Source organism: Spermophilus citellus, assembly GCF_964194105.1.
Source record: "Spermophilus citellus genome assembly, chromosome: 8".
Taxonomy (NCBI): domain Eukaryota; kingdom Metazoa; phylum Chordata; class Mammalia; order Rodentia; family Sciuridae; genus Spermophilus; species Spermophilus citellus.
In genome coordinates, this window is record NC_138189.1 from 57,061,034 (window position 1) to 57,082,931 (window position 21,898).

The 21,898-nt window shown below is 35.5% G+C and overlaps 1 protein-coding gene across 2 annotated transcripts in view; it reads right to left on the reverse strand.

The window, feature by feature from the left end:
• Nucleotides 1-21,898, reverse strand: part of ADAMTS3 (ADAM metallopeptidase with thrombospondin type 1 motif 3) — a gene marked incomplete at its 5' end in the record, with an annotated part of 250,102 nt that overhangs the window by 31,591 nt on the left and 196,613 nt on the right. For both annotated transcript variants that reach the window (XM_081304703.1, XM_081304702.1), the window contains 5 exons: nucleotides 1,835-1,967; nucleotides 2,574-2,717; nucleotides 3,111-3,216; nucleotides 4,221-4,377; nucleotides 7,056-7,139. In XM_081304703.1, the coding sequence (XP_081160829.1) occupies nucleotides 1,835-1,967; nucleotides 2,574-2,717; nucleotides 3,111-3,216; nucleotides 4,221-4,377; nucleotides 7,056-7,139 (624 nt within the window). The remainder of the gene's footprint in view (nucleotides 1-1,834; nucleotides 1,968-2,573; nucleotides 2,718-3,110; nucleotides 3,217-4,220; nucleotides 4,378-7,055; nucleotides 7,140-21,898) is intronic.

Below are 21,898 nucleotides of genomic sequence, written 5' to 3' on the forward strand. Positions count from 1 at the left end.
ATCTCTTCATTTTTCTCTTTAAATGTAACTATTTTACTATATTTTTTATAGAGTTTTAAAATTTTTTACATACATTTTATATCTATTCCCTATACTGCTAATTACCCACATACAGCCTTGTGGTCATAGATTTTTTTTTTTGTTTTAATCCTTGATTATTTAATGCAGAAATTGTACTTTTACATGACATTGAGCCAAAGGTTTAGAATTCTAAGGTCTAAAACATTAATGGAGGTAAGTAGAAGCTCACGGTGTATTATTTATAGACAGGCTAAATGGCTGTATATGAAATATTCCAAACAGCAAATCAATTTTTTTCATTACCCAAAATACATTTTTTCTTGCTCTGTTTATTCCAACATAAAAAAAGGCTTTCATTCAGTATGGAGATTCCTCAGAAAACTTGGAATGGAACCACTGTTTGACCCAGCTAATCCTACTCCTTTGTTTATACCCAAAGGATTTAAAATCAGCATACTACAGTGACGCAGCCACATCAATGTTTATAGCAGTTCAACTCACAATAGCAAAACTATGGAACCAACCTAGATGTCCTTCAACAGATGAATGGATAAAGATGTGGCATAAACACACAATGGAATATTATTCAGCCTTAAAGAAATTATGTCATTTGCATGGTAAATGGATGGAACTGGAGAATATCATGACAAGTGAAATAAGCCAAACCCAAAAAAAACAAAGACTGAATGTTTTCTCTAATAAGTGGATGCTGATCCATAATGGGGTGGGGGGGGGTGGAGAAAAGGACTGTGGATTGTGCAGAGGAGATCGAGGGAAGGGGAGAGGGTATGGGGATGAGAAGGACAGTAGAATGAAACAGACATTATTACCCTATATACATGTATGATTACACTACCAGTGTGACTCTACACCATGTTCAGCCAGAGGAAGAAGTTGTGCTCCATTTGTACACAATGTGTCAAAGTGCATTCTACTGTCATGTATAACTAATTAGAACAAATTAAAAATTAAAAAAGGCTTTCCTTTTTTTTTCTTTCCTTAAATGAACTACTAAAGATCAAGCATGGTCTGATGAAACATACCCCTAAACTGAATAGTTATGCAGAGAAGACTGGTTGTAAAGGATTCCACTGTGCATTTACTATGTACCTGCATTGTGCTAAACATTTTAATTACATCATCACATTTAATCTCACTTCAACCCTATGAGACAAATACTGTCATTATCTACATTTTACACATAAGGAAACTAAGCCAGAGGGATTAAATAATATGCCCAAGGTAAGACGTTGAGTAAGTTCAGAACTAGAAACCGACCCATCCAGTCTTCCTATGACACCCATATCCTGATGCCCATGCTATACCAATGGAATTTCATGTAATAGAACACCATAACCATTCCCTGTGGTCACTAACACAGAATACAGGCTGTCAAGACAAATAAGAGCCATGTATCTAAGGATTATGAGTTATCTATGAAGGTCAAATATACTAAGGAGGAAAAGAACATAAAGATTTAGAGCCTGAGAACCTTGGTTCAAAGTTCAGCTCCCTTATTTCCCAGATGTGTGTCTTGAGCAAGTTGCTTAACTTCTGTAGGTCTTGGCTCTTCCTTCTGTAGAAGTATATCAACTCCCTTCTAGTCTTTTGCGAGGATTAAGTAAGGCAGTATATTTAAAATATTTGATTTTACCACTTAAAATATTTGATTTTACCATCTAACAATATAGCAAGCACAAGGTAACTGATAGAGATTCTTATACTTGCACCAGTGAGTTTGTAAAGTTCACCAAAAAGAGCTACATGAATAGATTTCAAGATGCAAAAACTAAATTAACTATGGGTAACATACCGCAGTGCACATTTTGTAACCAACACCAAAATCAAAACGGCATTGCTCATCCATAGAGTAATTTATTCCAGGAAGTTCTGGGAGTTTGGGCCAATCATGTTCAAAAGGGTCATCAAGGAGACAATCATAGGAACTGCAGGAAGGAAAATGTTACAGGTAGTTAAAACTTCATTTAAAACCATATCCTAATGGAAATATGGTTTCCATGTTCTTAGCTCATATACAGAATTTCATCAGGTCATAGAGAAAATTCACAAAGACATACACTTTCAAGTTTCTGGCTTCAGTTCCATTTGGAAGAAGAGCCTTCATTCTTATTCATTGCAGCAAGGTAAGCCAACCACTACTTAGCCTTATTCATGTCACTAACTGAGCCTCCACGTGGTGTGGCAGGGCAGTTTTTAATACCTACACTATAGAGTACAGATTATGTAATATATACAGGAATCACAACCATTCTCTTCCAATCCTCAACTCAACTTTGTCCATTTGCTGCAGATTCTATAAAGACTTTAGTAATAGAAAATCATAATGCACTTAAGTTCTAGTCTTATAGCTGAAAAATTGTGATTACATTATGATTACATCATGGCAAAGGCTCTGAATCATAAGAAAATGTTGATTACTGACAACAATATGCATTTACTGGGAATTCTGATATGATCAAGGTCCTAAGAGTCAATTTCATATTTGGAGGTTACAGCATAAATGCTCTCATGACATGAAGCAGGACACATACTGGATGTATCTTTTCAATTCTTGACCACTGCATCGGGACCAGTGGTAACGATGAAATGCCGCTTGTACTAAGGGAGCCATGACACTGCCCATAGCAGTTTCGTCCCCACACCTGTTTCCTTGTCCATCATGCTCCATTCCCAACCTAGAACACAAAGGAGATCTCATGGGTAAGAGTCAATGGGGTTATGGCTTTTGTTCATTTTTTTTTGTTTTGACAATAAGTACTGGGAAAGATGTATTTTATAAGTCAACATGGCTCCCTCGTGGAAGCCACAGGCAGTGAAATTGAGAGCAATCTGACAAAAATGCCTCTCTTATTCCATAGCTATGAAAAGTTTAGGAGTGCCTCTTCAAGACAGAGTCACTCATTGAGTTTCAGTGCATGACCTCCCCCCTGTTTTCAGCGCTTCACACTTGGCAAGGGATGAGAATTGCATGCTGGCATGTATTCTGCCCCAAGTGTGAACAATACTGGGAGAAGCAAAGAAAAGATCTTTTTTTTTTTTCTTCTTTATAGCTGTCAACAGTGACTTACACATGGCCAGTTTCATGGGCTACTACAAAAGCAGATGAAAAACCATCCTCATGATTCAGGGTACAACTTCTCACTGGATGACACATGCCCGTGACTGGCGCATATCCTGTAGAGAATAACAATTACTTTTATTTTCATTTTATGAGAAAACCCATTAAGAATTACTACTGGACCTTTGCCTAGAGGGAAAAAAATAAAAAAGCTTTTCAGCAAACAGGGGCAGCATTATTTCCCAGCTAGCAGTATGTGCCACATTCTCTTGGGAAAACCACAGGTAATGGTCTCTAAAAAGATTCATTGGGTCTGTATTCTCTCCTTTCATAAGAAAACAACAACAACAACAACAACAACAAAATTGCCTGGGGTTACCATTCTGTTCTGCCCACCAGTTAAGCCTTGTCTTTCTGTTTTAGTAAATGGTCCTTCCTAACATGGTACTGATGAAGGGAGCCAGAAATTCCATCAATGTTAAAAAGAAAATCATCAGTCTGCTTTTTCCAAAGTCCGCATCAGAATTTATTAGATAAATGGAAGCTGACTTTGGAAGAAAGCTCTTTGGCAGCAGTCATTTCTCATGGCACCTCTTTTCTCATTCCAAACAGTCAGTGGACATCACACTGCATTTTACAGCATCCCCTCCATACCCCAAATGCACAACCATTATTTTATTTTATTTTATTTTATTTTTTAATTTTTTTTTTTTAAGAGAGAGTGAGAGAGGAGAGAGGAGAGAGGAGAGAGAGAGAGAGAAAATTTTTAATATTTATTTTTTAGTTCTCAGCGGACACAACATCTTTGTTGGTATGTGGTGCTGAGGATCGAACCCGGGCCGCACGCATGCCAGGCGAGCGCTCTACCGCTTGAGCCACATCCCCAGCCCCACAACCATTATTTTAAAGGCAAGTATAATTTATTATGGTATTTAAGCAGCATCTAACATTGTGAATTCCAAAGAAGTCACTGAAAGCAATAGAAAGAAAATGCATACTTGGCTGATGCATGGTGGAAAGTGGTGATGGAGAGCTGAACATTTGAACAGACTGCCCAAATGAGGATTACTCTTGAAAAGTCATGCCCTTAAGTTTTCCTTCTATATATTAATGGCAATACCTTGCATTCCAGCAGGTCCAAAGTCTTGCCTGGTTAAGAAAATTGCATGATCATGGTGCTCAGAGTGGTTGGGATCAGATTTTTGTTGTTGGTAAGCCCAGCGACACACATTCTCTAAGCTCCTGGGTGGGTTTCCCCTTTCTATGAGACTGATGGACTAAGAGAAACAGTATGTTAAAGACACATATAACATTTTCCCAAAGGCTTTCTTTAATAACGTTTTCTAAAGTTGAAACTGGGATTATAATACTTAAGAAACAATTTAATGTTATTTGGGGCTTTAGATACCTGCGTTGATTTGGGAATTCTAAATGCCCAGGAAAGATATCTTGATGATAATCAATACTACCTGTGTTAAAGTTAATGGAGTCCATTTATGGGAATGTCTGATACTGGGATTTGCTATTGTGAGCAAACTCAATATTAATCATTGGGGTAAGAATTTCAGAAGTCCAAAATATTTCCTGGCTCTGTTTAGATTTTAAATTTCATAGATATTAAGAACAAAAATATTGGAAAAGATTCTGCCAGGAAGCTTTCCCCCAGAGATATGAAAGTAAAACATCTTAATTAAAATGTTTGTGATTTTTTTTGGGGGGGTAGGGAATTAATCAATGTGCAGGAAGAATAGAAGTTCTTCCATAAGCTGTCAAGTCTGGTAAAATCTTTGTTTATGTGGGGGAAGTCAAATTATATTAACCTCACACTAAAAACAACAGTTATTTGGAATGTTACCACTATCGCTTTATGGTCAAGAGTTAAAAGTTCAGGGGAAAAAGGGCCCATCGTTCAAGAACCTGGGAGCTGCACTCCCAGACTGTTTCTGGATGGAATGAGAAACTGAAATTGAAACCCCAAATAAGTCCCTACTTGGCTGACAGACTGAGAGTTTTGTTAAATTTCAGCAAATGTTATTATCAGTGTTTACATTCTTAATAGAATTAGCTAGATTTGTTATATGCTGATCACATATTTCTCCGAACAAATGACTTAACAACCAACAGAAGGCTATTAACATTTCCAGCTGGAATTAACTTGTATTCCTCAGTAGCAACACAAAGTAGGTCAGGTTTATGCAAGAAACAAAAGGTCATAACCCACTTGAATCTAATGTATGAAATATGATATGTTAAGAGCTTTGTAATGTTGTGAACAGCCAATAAAAAAAATTAAAAAAAGAATATAAGCAATAATAAGTGTTAGTGAGGATGTCGGTAAAAGGCACACTCATACATTGCTGGTAGGACTGTAAATTGGTGCAACCAATCTGGAAAGCAATATGGAGAGTCCTTAGAAAACTTGGAGTGGAACCACCTTTTGACCCAGCTATCCCACTCCTCAGTCTATACCCTAAAGGCTTGAAAACAGCATACTACAGTGACACAGACACTTCAGTGTTTATAGCAGCATAATTCACAATTGTTTAACTGTGGAAGCAATCTAGATGCCCTTCAATAAATGAATGGATAAAGAAACTGTGATATATATACACAATGGAATATTTCTCAGCATTAAAAGAGAATAAAATTATGGCATTTTCAGGTAAATGGATGGAGTTGGATAATATCATGCTAAACAAAAATAAGCCAATCTCAAAAAATCCAGGGGCTGAATGTTTTCTCTGATAAGTGGATGCTAATTCATATGGAGGGACATGGGATGAGTGGAGGAACTTTGGAAGTGTCAAAGGGGAGGGAGAGAGGGGGCAAGGGGTAATAAAAATGATGGAATGAGATGGATACCATTACCCTGGGTACATTTTTGATTGCACAAATGGTGTGACTCTACTTCATGCACAACCAGAGAAGTGAAAAATTCTGTTCCATTTGTGTACAATGAATCAAAAAGCTTTGTACTGTCATGTATAATTGATTAGAACTAATAAATAAATAAATAAAAGAGAAAAAAAAGAAACAAAAGGTCAGTGACACCCTATCATCAGACAAAGATAAGAGGATTCTAAATATATAATTAAATGCAAATATGTGTGCTTTTCCTGTTTCCTAAATGCACAAATTCAACAATATTTCATAACTGGGAAGATTAATTATGGGAGAGATACATGGAATTTTAAACATCCAGAAAATTGAAAGGTGGTTGCTTCCTATATGTTTCCTTGTCAAAGGGAAACACTTTTAAAATCTATTTTATTATTTTCAAGGACAGAGACATATCTAGTGTCATTTTAAAGCCAGTTAAAGTCAGTTATCTTATATGAAATGCCTATATGTACATTTTGACCCAATTTTTTGTTTTCAAAGGATTAAAACTCTTTTAAATAAAAAATATCACTATATTTCACTTTTAAGTAGAAAGATAGAAGTATTAAATATTGTTTTAACAAAACAAGAAGATACAGATTTCTGTCTTTTTCATTCATTGATATATTCAAACAGCTAGAAAAGTGCCACATAGTAGGAACTAAACAGAGACATTTTGAATGACTATATGAATTACAAACTTGATGATAAACAAAGCTAAGAATATTCTCTTTTGCTTAATGGTATCCATTCATTCCACCTACAGTCATGCCTAAATTCAAGATAAATATCCACATCTCTGTTAGACAGAAGTAGAAAAGCAAAGGGTAGCCACATAAAAATCTGCATTTTCTGCTCAGATTTGGAGATCTCTACTCATTGTGGCAGTTTCTCCTCCTCAGTTTGGGCAAACAGGCATTCCCATGAGACTGGTCTGGATTAACTATGGGAGAGGGATATGTTATTTTAAACATCACTAATATTGCCAAGTTAGTTGAAACTGCAACAATTTAGTCTTCCTTTTGCTAATCCAGTCCCTACTGTTCACAGTCCATAATATTTTAAGATATTTTACCTTTGCATAGCCCAGCATTATCATGCGTACCAGGACCACATTCATGTGTACTCCAAGGGACTCATCATGGTAAATTTCATTCACCTAGAAACAAAGCAGAAAATTGTCAAAAGAAAAACAACACAAAGGACTACATGAGATGTGCAACATTTAAGGGACCAACCACGTAAGTCATGACAAGTACTCAAGTCAAATAACTTTTTTTTTTATTTAGTTTAAGCTGAATTCTGAAATGAAGTAGTTTAGCTTTGGAACATTCCTCAGACATGTGAATTATTGATTTTTTAAAACTCCACAGCAATATGAACATAGAAAATGTACTCACAGTGGGCTTCATGAAGCTCATATAGTGGGTTAACTGGGTCAAATGGTGGTTCCATTCCTATAGTTTTTTGAGGAATCTCCATACTGCTTTCCAGAGTGGTTGTACCAATACACAGTCCCACCAGCAATATATGAGTGAATCTTTTTCCTCACTAACATTTATTGTTACTTGTATTCTTGATAATTGCCATTCTGACTAGAGTGAGATGAAATCTCAGTGTAGTTTTAGTTTGCATTTATCTAATTGTTAGAGATGTTGAACGGGATGTAAAATCACATAGTACAGTAACAATGCCACACCAATGTTTCTAGCAGCTCAATTCACAATAGCTAAGCTATGGAACCAACCTATATGCACTTCAACAGATGAATGGATAAAGAATATGTGGTTTATATACACAATAGAGTATTATTCAGTCATATAAAAGAAGGACTTTATGACATTTGCCAGTAAATGGATGGATCTGGAGACTATCAGGCTATGTGATATAAGCCAGACCCAAAATGAAAAAAGTTGAATATTTTGTTTGATATGTGGAAGCTAACCCACAATAAATGGGGAGTGGGTAGGAATAGAAGTTCAGTGTATTAAAGAAAGGGTGGGTTTGGGCTGGGGTTGTGGCTCACCAACCCCAGTAGAGCGCTCGCCTAGCATACAGGAGGCTCTGGGTTCGATCCTCAGCACCACATAAATGTAAAATAAAGATATTGTGTCCACCTAAAACTTAAGAATAAATATTTTTAAAAAAGAAAGAAAGGGTGGGTTAGAGAAAGGGAAATGAAGGAAAGGGAGTGGGGACAGAAATAGGAAAGACAATGGAATGAATCTGACATACTTTTCCTAAGTACGTATATAAACACAGCACAGTGAATGCCACCATAGTGTATATCCATAAGAATGGTGTTATAACTAACATAAGATATATTTCATACTTGCATAATTACATCAACATGTATTCTATAGTCACATATAACTATATAAAAAGAATTTAAAAAATAAAGCTCATGCAGTGTTTGTAAGCTTCTATGTTTGTGATATAACTCAGATGTAACATTCAGCAAAAGCAACTACAAGAGGGTATCCCTGGTGCTGCAGCCATATTGGAGAAATGCAGACAGCAGGCATTTTCCACTAGAGTGTCCACAAGGCTAGCAGGGGTGTGATGTCTGCTTGTGGGGGCTCATGGTTGGGGGGTATGTGTGCAGGAGCTGTGGTGGTTTATCTGGGCTCCAGCAAGCAGATGGCTCTCCCAGTGTCCCACAGGAGTCAAACAGCTGTGGCAATGATGGCTTAGAAGTACTTTGGGGAGGTCCTTCAGTATTTGAATTATTAAGGCATTGAACAAGTGCATATCAGATAAATGTCAACCCTGGATGCAACTCAGAAGGGCTAAACTAAGTCCCTACTTGTTACTTAATTTTTTAAGTTAGGTTGAAGTTTCTAAAAGTGATTTGGTACATTTTAATATCATGGGTGCTGGAATGAGAGCAACCTCAGAGATCACAGTCCAACTCTGTTTATACAGATGAGGAAGATGAGGCCTGTAGAGATTAAGTGACACATAAAACCAGCCCATTATTGGTAGATAGGAATCTAAGGTTGCCTGCAATTACATCTTCTGATTAAGCTGGGGCAAAATGAGTGCAAATAAAAATGCTCAACTTGGCAAATGCTAGGAGAAATGGGAAAGGTGGGGGATCTGCCTAGATTACAAAGTTATAAGCTGTTCCCCAAAGCAAGGACCCAATACTTGTCAGAATAACTAAAAGGGATGGAAAACTAACTGATGTTCAGATGTAGGCACAATCTAAAACCTGTAGTGAAAAGAATGAAGGAAAGCTGTAAAAACTATTCATGAATCAAACAACTTTGATTTGCCACATTGACCAAGAAACAGATCATGAAATCTCAATTGAAATGTTTCAAGAATACAGTATGACTGCTCAGAGCCCCTTAAAAACCAGGGTCCTAAATGTAGACAGAAGGCACATTCACTGAATTTTTAGATAGCAAAAAAAAAAAAAAAAGAAAAGAAAAGCAATGATGGAGGTAAAAGAGCTAATCTAGACTATATTGAGGACAACAAAGTGTACTTTCATAGGAAAAAGGCAAAGTCCTTTTATGTGGAAAAATGCATTTATATACATATGTACATTTATAAATATACATACACATACAAAGTGCATGTCCATATGCACACATACTCACACAATATTAAGACCCAGTTTAATACCTGTCAAATGTAAACCAAGAAGCAAAGGAAAAAATTCTGCAATGTACATTTGCATCACATAGTGGTGCAGGCAGGTAGCTCATGCCCAAGCTTTCCCACTTACGCTGGAGTATACCTGAAGGATTCAGTTGATTTTCCTATGCTGTCTTATAAAAGAGACGTTGATAAGCATCTGAGAACAAGGAGCACAGAAAATGTGTCCTATGAAGAATGGCCAGGGAGATATAGTAGTTTAAAGTCTGGACACCAGACATTGAGTCTCAGATAAATCCTGGTTCAACTTGTCATTGATTGTGAGCTCTGCATCTCTTTGAGTCTCAGCCAAATGAACATAAAAAGAAATACTACCTCATAAGAATGAAAAGATTTAACTAATGCAACAAACTGCTCAAGAAAATTTCTGATTGAGGAGGGAGAGGGTGTTTACAGGACATTTAGAGTACAGAAAGAACAATAGAAAACCCAGAAAGAAGACTTAATAAAAGTCATATGACAGAGATTTTAGATTTATACTGTATACCTACAGAAAATAGAACTAAAAATCTTCCCCATTAGTAAAGGAGCAAATTTCAGTTCAGTATAAAGAAAGATGGAATGTTAGACAAACGGCCTTTTTGCCCATGGGCAGGTTTTCTCTTTATCTTACATCATACTTTGTACTGTCTAATTAAAGACTAAATCCTCCCCACCTTCCCCTTCTGAATTAATTATTTGATTTTTTAAAATTCCCAACATTATAGTTCCAGTAAAAGCAAAAATTCTATGGCCTGTCACTAACATAGTCATCCAGAGGCTCATGGGTACTTCAAGAGACTTCTTGTAAGTCAGCTGTTTCAAATTAGAGCATGGCTGTTCACAGAGGTATTAACATGCACTCAGCTTAATGTAGTCAAAATGTAAACGGATTTGATTTTTTTTAAAAAAAACAGTTAAAAAGCAATGTTAGAAAACAAGCAAAATAAAGAATAAAACTTTAAAGAAAGTAAATAGGATGAAAAACTGAATTAATTTCTGTAGAAGGAGCCATGATAGAGGGTAGGAGGTACTTGCAGCTCTTGCAGAATACCAGTGACAACTACACTGTATCATAGTATGTGCATAAAAGTTATAGAAAAAACCTACACCAGGAGCTTCTATAAAACAAAGGAAACATGGTAGCAGTGACAAATAACTTGGGATGTTTTAGTATAAAATGTACATATAATCAGTTTAAATTAGTAAATTCATTTGCACTTGGTGATTTTAAAATCAATATAATGCCAAGAAAAGTATATTGGGCAAAATTTGTGTTCCCAACAGCAATACCACATTATTGAAGGAGTAAAAGGACATTCTTTTTAAGAGTCAAATTAACATTCACTGAGAGAAAAGTATTATTTAACAAAAGTCACCATTATGCCAAGCTAATTTGAAAACAGGGTGCTGCAATAAAAACTGAAGCCAGTTATGAAATGTTCTGAGTGAGCACACAATTATGAAAGTATACATGAAGTATACATTATTATGTGGAATAATAAATATTTTTACATAGCAAGATGGTATTTTCTCAATGTGGCAAATCAGCAGTACCAAATGACTAGAACATGGAAAACTCTGGGTTTAACTTATTATTTTGCTTTCCAAGGCTTAAAAAAGTTGGTTCCTATACATATTTGCTTTTAAAATGTACTGAGTCATTTGGCTGCTTTTCATCTTGCCAAGCCTTATCAATGCCTGAGATTCGGTGATCTTACACTCAAAGACACAGGATAAGACTGGAGGGATAATGCAGCATTGCAGGATTAGATATTCAAAGCTCTAGACTCTGGTCCCAGTTCTGCCACTGATAAGCTGAGTGATCTTGGGTGACTTCTTAAACTCTTTGATGCTTCATTTCGTTTCTTTGTTTGCAAATCATAATCTTAGTTGCTTTGCTTGCTTCTTGTTTTGCTCAAATCAGGCAAGACACCATATAACTACATTCAGCAAAATACAAACAAAGTACTTCAGCACCAGCCACCTACCCCTGCAAAAAGTACTACAGATACATTTTCATAATCTACCTGAAAAGATAAAGTCAAATAATTGCCCCATCATAGTTTTCACTGAAAGGTAATTTAAGTTGCTTCTTTTTGAATTTTTTTAAAATCTCAAACAAATGAAAGATGTAATTTAAATTATCAAGAAAATTATTGGAAAAATCCATTTGACCCTTTTATTTTTGAAAACATGCTCTAAAGATTGCAGAAAAGCTCCTTCCAGCAGATGGCAGTATGCACATTTTGCAGCAGGTAAGGGACAATCATACCACATACCACATACCAGTTGGTAAGTCTGTCTTTCCCTATATTAATACACAGGTAAAATAACTTCCTTAAAGTTAAATACAATTTTAAAGTATACTGGGTAAAATGCTAAGTTTTGAATGCTCAGTTGACCCTTAAAAAAGAAAAATACTGGAAAAATTTATTAAGATGTTTTTATGTCATCTAATCACCATATTATATGAGTTCTAAAAAAAATCCTCATGATCAGCTATTTTTGCCACTCAATAAATCATAAGTAGAAGGAGCTAAAAGCATATTATACTGAAATAACAATCTGAATCTATCAGGAGGGACTAAAATAATATTGTTAAAGTGTTTTAATAACCTTTTAGTAACAAAGAAATTTTTATGAAGTAAAAGCAATGTCAACAATAAACAAAAATAATAGCTAATTGTACATACAGTTTTCCAGTTCCAGACTATGTTTTAAATATTTATCTTCATTAATTCAAGTAATCCTTGAAACAAGTTTAGGGATATTATAATCTCCATTTACAACTAAAGAAACTGAGATAACAGAGAAGTTGCAAAAAATCACATGACAGAGAGAGCAAAGGATGAAAAGCTAAACAGTCTGATTCCACAATCAGTAGTTTTAACCATTCTGCTGAACTGCACAGACCTACAGACCATAGCATTTTGTTACTATATGAAAAATATTTACTTTTAGAATAACCAGTCATGATCCACTAAGTTTAACAATATGGTGTGAAACCACACTGAGAAAACAAATTTAAAATTTTCACTTTTTTGGTCGTCTTCCTTTATATAAATGTTAGAGAAATGAGGATTCTGAATTTAATATAACTAATTATTTCTTAATGATTAAAATAATGATATATGGAAAAAAATACAGAGCTAGAGCAAATCAGTGAAAAAACCATGTAAGAAAAACAATAGGGTAAGACAAATAACTAGTGTTTTAGGTTGTGAAAAAAAACATTAAACACAAACATTCTAAGAAGTCCTGTTATTGACACTACATAATTAATACCAATCGAAATACATCTATACAAAAATGATATATCTTTTCACCACGAGAACCAAACCATGGGACTCTGAGGTGCTCATGGTTGAACTCAGAGTACTTATTAGATTAACTACAGAAGTAGTAAACAGAATATTAATTCAATTTTCAGATGACCTTAAATTGGAATGAGGTTGCCAATGATGTGAAAAGAGAAAAAAGGTAAAATCAAATCAAGTATTCTTTTCCTTGAAAGGAAAATTCCTTCCAGGTCTATTCCCGGACAGGACAATTTCTCCCAGGACATTTCCCTGGCAGGACAATCTGACCTGCTTTGTCTGCGAAGCTGATGAACAGCTTTGTCTGGCTTGAACAAAGCAACACTCATTTTTCTTTGAGATGGATGGGTTAGATCCTGAGAAACATAACTACATGGTGGTCAAGAGAATGGGTTCTGCAGTCAAACTGCCTGGGTATGGATTAGCTCTGGGACCTTAGACATTATTTGTCTCAGGGCCTCTGTTTCCTCATCTGTAAAAACAGAAATGTTAAAAGAAATAAGTGAGTTCATATAGGTAGGTACAGTGCTTAAAGTGGTGCTTGTCCTTGGAAATGCAAAAAAAAAATTGTTATCATAATTATTACTGTTTTTACATAGAAACAAATAAATAGTACCTATATGTGAATTTTTTAAAAGAGACTTTTGGTTATCTGAAGTGATGACAAGACAGCCTGGGTGATTCTGGATGAATCTGATGAAAACTAAAAAAATATCACTCTGTCCACGACTATCTCTTGTGGAGCTAAGTTTCAAACATACACTTGCTTGATTCTAAGTCCCACACTCTATATTCCTTTTATTCAGAGTAGGTAGTTCTTTCCAAAGCTAACTCTTCTTCCCTCAATTCCAATCTCCCTTTAATAATGTTATTTATTAATACCCATATCAAGTATTTTTTGAATAGTTATTATATGCTCAGATGTTCCAGGGAGGACTGAAGAACTGAACAGGACATGAGTTTGAGTCTCTATTCTTCATGTATTCTAAAACAGGCTGCCAGCATGGAAAAAATAAATACAAGAAGACATGCAGGCAAGTCCATTCCAGATGAAAATTGATGCAATGAAGAGCAGAGATCTGAGTAATGAGATCTAGGAGGGAGAGGAACAGGATATCACTTGAGACTGGATGTTCATGGGCAGGAAGGATATGGTCATGTGTTGAGGAAAGAGCAATCTCTAAAGAGGTAAGAGAGCAAAGGCAAGCAAAACCTTGACACACATCAGAAAGCTGCAAACCCTGCTGCAGGCATCCCTGTCACTACTGTGCAAGGCAGTTGAGACCCAGAGAAGTTATACTGATACTATATTTCCCCCAAATGGTGTGCAGAACCCAAATTCAAATAAGTCTATGGGAAGCCCATGCTTGATCTCTTCTCACTGATATCTTTCCTGTGACAGTGGAAGCACTGGATCTCTCCTTTCTTCTAAGGCTTCCTCCCATTTGCTCCCCCCAAATCAATTCTCTATGTCTCTATTAAATCTCTCTTCCTGGAAGCTGCTTTTCCTTGTTTACTAATATTCTCTAATTCCCTTCCTGAAAAAAATAATTGGCCTATGATGTTCTGTGGCATTTGTCACTGCTTATCAGTATACTCTTCAATCATACTGTTCTGTTTCTTTAGACAATTAGCTCCTTTTTCCTAACTAGCCCATATGTTTCTCAAAGTTGTGTTTTCAACCCTCTTCTCTTCTCATATATTTTCCCTGCAATATTTCATCACTGCTGTCACTTCAACCAATAGCTACAGGTGGATGAACCCCAAATGTTCATCTAACACTGATCTCTCTCTTGCTCCACAGTCACCTGTTCAGGCCTTGTAACAGAAGTATACCTGTTCACCTCAAAATAGACTTGTCTCCCTAAAATCTGTTCTTCTCTTCTGAAAATCACATCACAGTTAAAGACTAAAACATCCCAATTCCTCCTTTCCCTTCAAGTCTTAGAGTCAATCTGTTACCAAGTCTCAGACCTGTCCAATCTCTATACTCAGCAGCTTAGCATCCATCCAACTCACTCGGACTGTTGCCACAACCTGTTAGAAAATTTGCAAATGTTTATATTAGGGGTGATTTAGAACCATTTTAGAAGTTCTCCAGATAGGAAGACTATAAAAGTTAGATGGTTGTTTTCAATAAGCATAAGCCTGTCCTTTTATGTAAATTATGCTTTAACCTCATTGAAGCATCAAGGGAGTTTAGGGAGGATCAAAAATTGGCATCAGCTGCAAGGCCCTAAAAACTTTTCTGGCCTTTGTAACAATGGATTCATACCAAAAGTCCTGGGAAAATTCCCTTCCTTCAAGAGTAAGGAAGATGGTTCCCTGAGCAAGCTGAAATCTTTTCTATGTTTTAGGACCCTGGGAAACAAAGATAAAGGTTGGAGCAAACCACGGGAGGATAATGTCATTTTGATATTTGCAGCACAGGAGAGAAGAATGTTTGAGTTTTAGGAAGAGAATGCAGGGCTGTATAACCCAAGAAGAAAGTGGAGGGGAAACTAAGAGCCTTCATAAATTCTAAAGGGACATCTTAGAGGACACAAAGTGTGGGTGCCACTATATAAATTTCCCTGTGATGAGGAGACTTGCTTCTAGAATGACAGGTCCAGGATATTTCTGGGAAGGTGCTTGTGTTTGTATAAGAGGTACTAGAACTGACTTGTGCTCACTGCAATTTGTGACCGTGACTCAGTATGTTCAATCTGCATTGGGGGAAATTAAGACAGTTTCTTGATGTAGGAAAGAATAATTAGATAACAAGGTGTCCTAGACTATGGTTCATCCCCTACCTCTAGCACTTAGACACTGTGTTCATAGCACAGTATCTTACAAAGCCTCTCTTCCCAATCACCCTAATGTATTCAGAGTTCACTGTCTGCAACACACACCAATAAAATGATTAATCCTTTTAAAAAACATTTATGACTTTTCATTAATGAGATCCTTAGGATGGCACATACAATTTTCTCCACTTAGCCTTGGGTTCTCTACCTAGTCTCCTCATGTGCCATCTCCCTTAAATACCCACCAATTATACCCATGCAATAAACTAACAGAGGTTCCAAAAACACCATGAACTAACACTTTCACGTACCTTGTTACAATCTGTTTCCCATCCTCCCAAGGATCTAATAGGACTGGGTTTATGGGAGATAATGAATACTTGAGTAAATAAATACATAGAATATTATGTATTTATAAATACTGATGTGAATTCAAATGTCCGAAATAGATTTCAGATAAATTATAGAAAATAGAAACCTGCTACACAATTTACTTAGGATGCCCGAACATGTATATTCCCCGGATAGATCTGCCTCGCACTCACATTTGAGGCCTTCAGAACTGTTAGTTAAGAAATAAAAAGCAGTGTATTGGTTTTGCCATTATTAAGTAATAACCAGTAATCACACATATGTGCTAACACTTAAGTACATTACACTTTGTAGAACCAGAGTGTTTTTGTGGGGTGTATATTTTCTTTAAAAAATATTGGACATGGAAGCCTGATTTCATAGCTATTAGTTATTATTAGTTCATTATCCATCATAAGTAGCCAATTTCAACAGATAAAAAGAATTAATGAATTTTCTCTTAGTTACTTATGATTTCTTGGAAGTATAAATTTTTAAAATTTTATATTTGGGAAACAGCCTTTTAAAGCAACTCTTTTTTTTTTTTCATTTGATAAATCCTGAGATTAAAGCATAGACTCAATTTTTTTAAGAAAATTTCAGTAGGCACCATGCACTCAGAAGATCTCTACATAGATCTTCTTAGATGACAAGGATACTGCAATGGCAGAGTGTTGCTGATGGGAAACACCTGGCACAATGAAAGGACACCAGCTAACCTCTTAACCACAATGATGTGCCTCATCATCCTGTTATATTCTTTAACTAGATTGCTAAAGGGTTTGGTTTAATCAATCAAGTAACTGAATGTTCACATTGATGACTTCATTGGTGTAACAAGACACAGAAGTAGGTAAAGGAAAGACATTGGAGTTTTCTCTGACAAGCAATATAGAAAATGCTTTTGCTTTGAAGTGGGAGCCAGTGGAGTTTAGGGGAGAAGAGCACAGGCACAGAGGCAGAGATCTGTCTGGGTTCAAGTCCTGATGGCCAATATCAACTGTTGGACCTAGGAAAATCACCTAACCTCCCTACATCTTGATTTCCTCATTTGTAAACTGGACTAAAAATGAAAACATCTTGGGGTTAGAGAGTATTGAATAATTCATGCAAAGCATTTAGCAGAGGACCAAGCATAGAACAAGGGCAAAAATATTTGGTATGTTTATCCATAACAACACTAAATCTTTTTTTTTGAATCTGGATCTTAAACTAGATGATTTAAAATACCTTGAAAGATTTTATTACCAACACTTATTCCACATAATCTGTTTCTCCAAAGACTACCCACATAAATGGCAAAATTATCCATCACAATATTCAATCCCAAAATAGGGTAAATCACTCTGAATTCCTCCCTTTCCCTCAGCCCACTGAACCAGTAACGAATTCTATTGATTCAACCATAAACCCTCCATTTTTGCTGCAACCACCACTGCCCAATAAACCATCATTTCTTGCCTAGACAGCTACAATTACTTTTCCAATCTGTCTATCTACCTTGTCCCCTAGGTCTCTCCAATTTATTTTTTACAAGTCAGAGAGACAGAAACTGGCCTTTAACAACTTTTCATTGCACTGGAAGTTGTATTCAAAGTCCTTCTATTACCTGCAAGGGGTTTCCTGCCTTTGCCTAGCTCCACCTGACTCCTCATCCATCAGACTAGAGCCCCAGTGGCCTTCCTTTGGTCACTAAAACACAAGTGCTAATTCAATGGCTGGCTCTTTTACTTTTGGTTTCAACTTCAGAATTGTTTTTTGAAAGAAGGCTTGCTTAACCATTATGCTCGTGTACAACCCCTGTCAACCATTTGCCATTATTCTCTTTCCTAGCAAATTATTAGTTCCCTGCCTTGTAACCTATGATGTGTTTATTTGATTTCTCCAACAGTCTCTAAGTTCACTGAGGGAAAAAAGTTTTTTTTTTTTTTTTTTTTTTTTTTTTTTTTTGTGTGTGTGTGTGCTTACCATTACATACCTAGTATATAGCATTACAATATATGTTAAAAAGACAGAATTGATTAAAATTGTATTGCATGTCCACTATGTGGCAGACACTGCTTTTGATACCTTACATAGGAAGCTTAATAACATATAATAGCTGCATGAATGGAACAAATAAACAATTAGAGAACTGCTCTCAAGGGATTCACTAAATTTATACTAAGGAAGGAATAATTTGTGAAAAGTTTATAGGAACTGATAGTAGATTCTGATCTTGATAAATGGAAGGAATTTATTTATTTATTTATTTATTTATTTATTTATTTATTTATTTATTTAAAAGAGGCCAAAGATTCTGATCTTGATAAATGGAAGGAATTTATTTATTTATTTATTTATTTATTTATTTATTTATTTATTTATTTATTTATTTATTTTAAAGAGGCCAAAGAACAAAGGCATGGGAATGGGTTGTCATTGCTACCCTATTTCCCATTGTGTTCTAAATCATTGCCACTGCAGAAATTGTGAAAGATGAAATTTCCTGAAACCAATGTATGGTATTTTCTCTAACCAGCAACAGCCACACTAATCTAATTTGTACAGGATTCATGTGCTGTTTTTTCAACTCTAAAGTGAAGGAGTGAGTTAATAGGTCACCTAAGGTCCTTTCAAATGATTCTTGGCTTCCTTTTAAATTCTAAGCATCTCGAGAGGAGGAATCATTATACTCCTTCTTCAAAAACTATAGAAAGAACAGCTTCTTTTTTATATATGTAAACTTTAGTTGGATATTCTGCCTAGCAGTCCCAATCTATGTTGATTTCAAACCCTGACACCAATTTTTAATGACTGAAAATCAACTACATTATGGATTGTTAGAATAGAAAGCAAGATGGGCAGGTGCCTTTTAGTCTATCTTGGAATAACTGATATTTCTCAAACTTTTCCTTTATTCTGACATGAATGAAGATATTAATCAGAAAGGCACTGAAAGAGACAGAGAGGGGACAAGAAAAAAGTTCTGCCCTCAAACATCACCACAAAAATGTGTAGAACTGAATATGTGAATAAAGAAAATTGCCAGTGGTTCACAAAAGCAAGACAACTGACAGAAAATACCAGGTGAGTGTGTAGTGGCTGAAAAAAATTCTAGTTTCCTAAAGGGATCAGAGTAGATGAACACATATCTTTTATGTCTTTTTAACTGATTTTCATTTAATAATTTAATACAAATTCCAATTTTTAAAAATGGCACTGTTATACCACACCAGCTTGTGTTCCCTGCAAACCAAACTTTGAAATTTAGAGCTGTTTTTATTTCATTACCCTTGAGGGATTCTCTGTTTCCTGTCCTTAATCTGCAAGAACAAATATGCCAGAACCCCACAGTACAAGATATTATGGAAGGCTGTATATAACCTCTTAGAGAACTGGAAATTTTGCAAATGTAGAACAAACTCTAAAGAGTGACATTTTTGATCCAGCTTTTAATTTAAAGACTTTTACCTAACATTGACACATTAGCATACTATTTTTCTGAAAGTAAAATTCCCTTTTCAAAGGTCATCCTTAATAAACTACATAGCCAAATACCTTCTAATTCAAAGGTTTTCTTTCCTTCCCTGACCTGTTCCCTCCCTCCCTCCTTTCTACCTGTTTAGGTTATGTTGTTTAAATCTCCATGGACAAGCAGAATTCTTCCATTAATCTTTGTGTGGTAATGTTTTACTTATCTATTTATTTGGTAATGTTTTATTTTTTTAAAGAAAGCTTATTATAGGTAATATCTAAACATTGTTAGGCTCTCAATTGAGAGCCGTATATATGCTATATCAGCATGAATTAAACCTCATACTTAACCTTTCTCTCCCACTTGTTGTGAATACATTTTTAAAACCATAGTTTCTCTCAAACTGGAATACCTAACAACATACCAGCATAGTTTAGGAGATTAATAAAGAATTCTACATGTAAACAATGGGCATATTTGTGCTGAATGTCATGGAATTTTATACCAATTTTGGGATTTTTCAAAAACCCACTGACCTGAATTTTAAATTACTCAATTATCCCAAATTTAAAGGGCATTCACAGAAGAGCCACAATTGAAATACAACTACTGTTGCTTTCTCTCCTTATACTTTACTTAATAAAAATAAAATTTATTCAGAATTACTAGTTTCTTAAATCATTACCATCTCAGCAAGATGAGAACAGCAAATATATTTGGTCAACATAAAATTTTCCATGTTGTTCACTTCCTTTCCACACTCATGCTTCAACTTTGGTTTAGCCCCTCATCAAATCTCTCCTCAATCACTGTGACATTCTGCAGAAAGCTCCATTCTCTCATTAACCATTGCCCAGCCAGCCATCAGATTCCTGATTCTAAAATCTAATCATTAGTTCTCAGTATGAAATCCAGTACATGGTCCTTAGCATAGCAGTTAAGGCCTACTGTAATTTGACCCTTGCCTACCACCCCCCTGTACCTCTTCCACCAGGAAGCCCTGTAGAATAGCAGTTAAGAGAAGGGTTATGAAGTCATTGAGCATGAGTTTGTTTATGCCAGCTCACTAAGTGAGCTTGGTCAAGTGGCGCATGCTTTCAAAGCCGGGATTTCCCTCCTCCAAAATCAAAACAATGACAGAAAATCCCCAAAGACCTAGTTTACCTCCTAGCTTCTGCATGTATTACAGAATTAATGAACATTTTATTGACTCTTTCAATTTTTAAAGCATGGAAATTGCTTCCTAGGAAAGAACACAAATTTTCTAAGGTCACAGAACCATGAGGCTAAAACTTGCTTACTCTCCTAAGTCCTCATGGAATGCCCTCATCACATTCCTGATGTGATGAATGGGGTCATTTGTCACTTTCTGAAATGCTATAATATTTATATTATAATGCCTAAGATGCTAGTATTAATAAGAACATGCTTTTTATTACTTGATTTTTTTTGTAATTTTCCCTATATTTATCTTTTCTCCTCAACAATTTGTAAATTCTATGAGGACAAAAACCAAATACCTACTGTATTACTCCCAGAGCCCTCTGTGGTTCTGATTGTAAGCACCAGCTAGGAGCCTAATAAAGTATCTTCCTAGGAAAAAAACTGCCCCAGGCACAATGCAGGAAGTGAAAATAGCATTTTCACAGGAATTTTTAAGTTTTTGATAATTTAAAAAAAGTAAAATTCAACATGAAAAAATAAAATATGGTTATATATTTGTGTGCATAGAGCACTATACAAAGAACATGACTTGTATTTACTTATTTAGTCCTTTCAACATTTCTACTATTTTTCTCTTTATAAAGGTAAGGAGACTGAAATAGACAGAGACTAAGAAACACGCCCAAGTTTACACAGCTATCAAGTCACACACAAAGTTAACAGTCAATAGTTGAAAACCTATATACAAAACTATGGCCAAGTTCAGTAATTTGTTTAATGTGTGTGGTTTTGTCTTCATAACAGGAATTAGTACCAATGAACAAATAAAAATGTTTGAATCTCTAAACTCATTTTCCATTTCACAGTGATATGGAATATGAGCATCTCAGTGAACAAAAATACATATAGCAGATGAACTAAAATATTAGCATAAATATAATCATGATTCATGAAAGGAAGGATTTTTCTTCTCCAGTATAATTATATGAAATCTACTCTTAAGCATGGGGAAAGAAATAAACATAGATGCCCCCAAAATAAATAAAAAACCAAAAGCAAAGTCAGAGAATAGAAAGAATTAGGTAATACATTTACAAGATCAATATAATATGTATTTTAAAATGGCGTGAGGTAAAACATAGCCGTGTACTACTATCTCAATTATCTTTTAGAAGCAGGTGGCCTATATATTATA